The sequence below is a fragment of the Propithecus coquereli genome, unplaced genomic scaffold (genome assembly GCF_000956105.1).
Source record: "Propithecus coquereli isolate 6110/MARCELLA unplaced genomic scaffold, Pcoq_1.0 Scaffold120, whole genome shotgun sequence".
In the NCBI taxonomy this organism is placed as follows: Eukaryota; Metazoa; Chordata; class Mammalia; order Primates; family Indriidae; genus Propithecus; species Propithecus coquereli.
In genome coordinates, this window is record NW_012136081.1 from 5,498,670 (window position 1) to 5,503,675 (window position 5,006).

General features: G+C 57.6%; 1 protein-coding gene across 1 annotated transcript in view; it reads right to left on the reverse strand.

The window, feature by feature from the left end:
* LRP5 (low density lipoprotein receptor-related protein 5) overlaps positions 1–5,006 on the reverse strand; it is a 123,138-nt gene that overhangs the window by 26,915 nt on the left and 91,217 nt on the right. The window contains exons 13-14 of the mRNA XM_012664840.1: positions 4,505–4,704; positions 799–1,007 (exon numbers count right to left, since the gene is read on the reverse strand). Of these exons, the coding sequence (XP_012520294.1) occupies positions 799–1,007; positions 4,505–4,704 (409 nt within the window). The remainder of the gene's footprint in view (positions 1–798; positions 1,008–4,504; positions 4,705–5,006) is intronic.

The following is a 5,006-nucleotide window of genomic DNA, read 5'->3' on the forward strand; positions in this document are numbered from 1 at the left end:
CTCTGCTCACTGCGCCCTCGTGCGCTGCGCACCCAGCACTACTGTCGTCCTCACTTCTACAGACAAGGAAACTGAGTCTCCGAGAGGTGACGCCATCTGCCTGAGGTCACACGCATTCACTGACGGAGTCAGGATGCGAACTCAGGGCTCCTGGCCCGGGCCCCATGCCGGCTGTAGCGCCCGTCTTTCATGCCAGCCCCGCAGAGACCAGAAGAGGGCCTCCCGCTCCTACCCCCAACCTGTCCATGCTTAGTTTGTCCCGGAGCTTCGTGTATGGCTTCGGGTCCCCTCCCGCCCTGGGTACTCCCTCTGAGGACCCTCAAGTCTACCAACACATCCTGGGTGCTCTCCCAACGACCGGAAACTCCAAAGACCTGCGGTGGGAGTGTCAGGGGCCTCGAGGGAGGAAGAAGCTCCCCAGAGCTCCCCGCAGTGGAACGCACGTGAGGGAACAAACCGCCACCGCCTGGGAAGCTGAGGAAGGGGCTTCTGCACAGGGTCCAAGTTTGACGGGGACGGCACGAAGCCCACCGACTCCAATGCGCACCTGTCCGGTGCCGAATTCCTATCAAGTCTCTCCCAAGCTTCCCACAAAGCCCCCCGGAGTGCTGGAAGGGGGCTGGGCATCTCCGTGTCCCTGCTGCGGCTGTGAACAAGTTTGTGCCTCCATGCTCTGCTCTGACTGCGCGGGCCGGGCTCCGGAAAGCGCCCTCCCAGCAGATGGCCCGGCACGCCTGGGGTGCAGCACCCGTGCCCCAAACCCAAGGCACCCACCCACCCAGCCCGCCGGCCTCCTACCCTCGTTCTGCGTTGACGACGATGGCCCTTGGCTTGTCACGGTCCCCACGAAGCACCACCCCCATGGCGTCCCCGCTCAGCCGGTGGACGTTGATGGTGTTGGTGGCCTCGCATGTCCAGAACAGCGTGCGGCTGTAGATGTCGATGCTGAGGTCGTGCGGCTGCCTGTCTGGGTTCTGGCCCTGGCTCGGCGAGGCCAAGACAAACGGCTGTAAGCAAAGAAGCCAAACGCACCGTCAGGGACCCTGGAGCACCCGCGGGGGAGAGCTCGGGGAGGGCGGAGCCCACGGTCCCGGAGTTTAGCCTGAAAGTCAAAATTCTAACGCTGGTGGGACCTTTCCCGCCCAACCAGGCTTAACCACATGTCCGTCCAAGAGCGCAGAGCGATTCGGGCACCAGCCGCGGAAGAACACTCGTCATTCCCTCAGATGTCAGGCCCCATCGGTGACCCCGCCAGAGGGGCCTGGCTGTGCCCCACCAGACTGGTGGCTGTCCCTGCTCACAGACGCCCTGACAGCGGAACCAGGACCACAGAGCCCCTTCTCAAGGCATCGTCTCTCTTTCTGTTCCATTTTCTAGGACTCATGCTTTTCACTTAAGATCCTCAGATTTTGTTTCTTTCAATGTAGACTGTGTCAGCACAGCGGGCATGGGGACCAGAGGTCCACCTGTCACAACCCCTTTCCCGAGGGAAACGGGCAGGGGTGCAGGCTTTCTTTATCTGCCTCTTTCAGCAGTTACGAAAACAAGAAGCCTCCAGGTGTGCAAGAGGGGGCTTGCAGCCAGGAAGTAGCCCCTTCCCCAGGCCCAGCCTCTTGGACCCAGCCCCCTCCCCCTGTCCACACACGCGCACACACACACACACGTGCACACACACACGCGCGCGCACACACGCACACACAGCAGCTGGGCAGCTGCAAGGGCATCACTCTCATCAGGACAAGGAGCACCACCGTGAAGGACCACCTGTCTACGTGTCTTTGTAGGTAACGACATCCACATCCCACAAAGCTGTGGACCCCGGGGCCATGTGTCACCTCCAACTGAACACACTCCTTCTCCAAAGCCACAGAGCTCCCTGGCTGGGGACGCCAGCCTGGTGCAGCCCATAGGCCAGAAGAGAAGAGCCCGGCCAACCCTGGGCCAAGTCGGGCCGACTGCAGGGCCGGGTCTGCGGGAGCCCGATGCAAAACCAGCCTTGACAAAGCCACACGGCAAGCTTCACACAGATGACCAGTTTCACAAAACCCGAGCTCCAATTTTAATGTAAGTAGTAACACTTACGTTAGCGCAAAACTTCTCAACAGAATCCTGTTCAACACCCCAAGCAACACCCGCTTTCCTCCCCAGCGCAAAGTCTCGGCCAGCGGAGCTGTCCACGGCGGGGTTCACAGCAGCCACCAGGTAGGTGCAACTCAGCGTCCGCCGCCGGTGAAGGGCCGAAACGTGGCCCGTCCACACAAGGGAAGGGAGGTCTGACACGTGCTGGCCCACGGACAAGCCCTGAGGACGGTACACTGAGTAAACGGACAGATACCGTATGATTGCGGAGTAGCCAAATTCACAGACAGAAAGCAGAATGGCGGGTCGGAGGGGACGGAGCCTCTGTCTGGGAAGATGAACCCTTTCTGGAGATGGAGGGTGGTGACGGCTGCACAGCAACGTAAACGCACTTAGTGCCACTAACTGTGTGCTAAATTTCAATGCATTTAATAGTGAAAATGGTAACCTTTATGTTACGTATGTTTACCACAATAAAAAATAAAAATAGAAAAGAAATTTTTTTTGAAGGAAATGAAAAGATAATCTTAACCCTGCACTACAACCTATGAATAACAGCTGCCAAATACGGTGTGCTAAATTTCAATGCATTTAATAGTGAAAATGGTAACCTTTATGTTACGTATGTTTACCACAATAAAAAATAAAAATAGAAAACAAAACCTCAGCCAACTAGATCCTAACTCAAACATCATGGGGGGGTTGGGGGGGGAGCCCTGATAAAGAATTAAAGCCAAGCCCTGCAGGGGGTGGGGCCCGCAAGAGCCGCGGGCGGGAAAGCACGTTTCCTAAATAAGCTGAGCCCCAGAAGCTGTTCCTCTGGAGGGTTTCCTTCAAAGTCTTCACCCGCTTCTGCCTGGACGCCGTCACAGGGCCTTCTCCAAGGAGACTCTGAGGCAATTTGCACCCAGGCGCTTTCTCCGCAAGGAAGCCGCCATCCCTCAATTAACACTTCCCGTTCCCCAAAGGCTTCCCTTCTGACTGTCACCTGCGCCCAGTGAGACGAAAGGAGCCCATTTCCTCTGTGACTCTGCTCCCCCAGAGACGTTATCACGGCTGCCCAGGCATGGCTGCGGGTCGCAATTTGGTTGGCTTTTGCCATCAACCGAGGACACGGACCTCACGCTATGACTTAACTCACAATCGTTGCCGGATGAAGGCTCTGCTGGAAAGGGGTGTCCAGCTCAGGGGCGGGACGGCAAAATCGACTTTCTAGACACTGCGAATCTACCGAAAGTCCCCACAGACGAGCATTCCTCTGCCTCACTGTCAGAAAGACACCGAGATTTCACAAAGACGACGTAAGCTCCCACGCTGACCGCCTAGTGGAGAGCGAGGCTGCTCGCTCCTGTAGCTTCTGTGAACGAGTCTCTGGAAAGCAGCACCACGCACGAGCCAGGCGTGTGTGCCCCTGCCGCCCACTCACTGTTGGGGGGGGTGCCGGGCGGGCCCGAGGCCACAGGGAGCACACATCCTCCCTGGAACAGGTCACGCGAGCCCGACGACGTGCAGTGGTCAGTGCTGCTGCAACGCGCATTTGAAATCACAAGTTTGTTTCACTGCAGTGATGGATCAGGGACGACTGGAGCATAGCACGGATTTCCCATTTGCTTCTGCACAACCTCATCTGGGAGAAACACTGCGTGAACGCAGAGAACCGCACCCTGCACGGAGCCGGTACGGACACGCAGCACACTCACCTCCACCCTCCACCTCCCTGGGTCACCGCGGGGGCTGCGAGCCAGGGCCGCCACGCCTGGAGTTAGAACTTTCCCTCCGATCCCACACAATCCTCCTTCCACCATTTCACACAACGCAGGCGCTGCAACCCTCCCAGTGCTCACGCCCACGGCCAACTCCAGGTCTTTTCAAGGAAAAGCACCGTATTTATTGCAGCGTTCGTATGCGCACATCATTGTAGAGTATGTGTATTTAACACGTGCAAAAAAGTGCTCCAGCATTTATCTTCTGCTTATCTCTTTTGTTGCGTGTCACTAATGGGGCTTTTGAGCGTTGTGCCCCGGCCCCCTTTCCCGTAAACAGTGTTTCTACCACGCAATTCCGCACGGTATGGGGCATGCGCTGCACGGCAGCAGAAATGACCGTGCAATTCCTACGAAATAGAAGACAAATCTGGAGCAACCAATACCAGCTGCCCCTGCAAGACACAAAACCGCCCTGGGAGGAAAAGATCCTGTGGGTTTTGACCCCAACCACGACCACTGAAACAGCTGGGAAATCAGTCCATCTAAGGTTTCACCCCACTCGGGGTTATACCCTGCAATTCCGTAATCGGAGCCCAAATCATTGTTTACCCAGGCCTGCTCTGTCGGCCCCCTCTGCCAAGAAAAGGGGACAGCAGCCTGGAGACCGCCGGGGAAGCTCCACACGGAAGCATCCCCACGCCTTCCAACAGCCCACTTGCCTGGGTCCCGTCGTCCCTGGCGCGCTTGATGTTCTGGCGCCCGTCCACCCAGTAGATGAACTTGTCCAGGGGGTCGTAGTCGATGGCCTTGACGTTCCTCAGCCCGTGCAGGGGCAGGATGAGGTCCGGGCTGTGCTGGTCATCTGGGATCATCCGGCTGATGGCACATTTCTGGCTGAACAGCAAGAAGGTGGTGGGTGCTGCAGGAGGCAGAGACGAGAGGGACGCGTGTCAGCGCCTGGAAGCTGGCGGGGCGGACGCCAGGCCACGTTATCACAGCGAGGACGCCTGCACACTCGCCTGCCAGCTGCCCCTGGGAAAGAGGCGAGGACCGGAGAATTCTACTCTCTGTGTTACGTGTCTCTCTGAAGTTTCAAAGGACATGTATTATTTTTTTCTTTTTTTTGAGACAGAGTCTCACTCTTTTTGCCCAGGCTAGAGTGAGTGCCGTGGCGTCAGCCTAGCGCACAGCAACCTCAAACTCCTGGGCTCAAGCGATCCT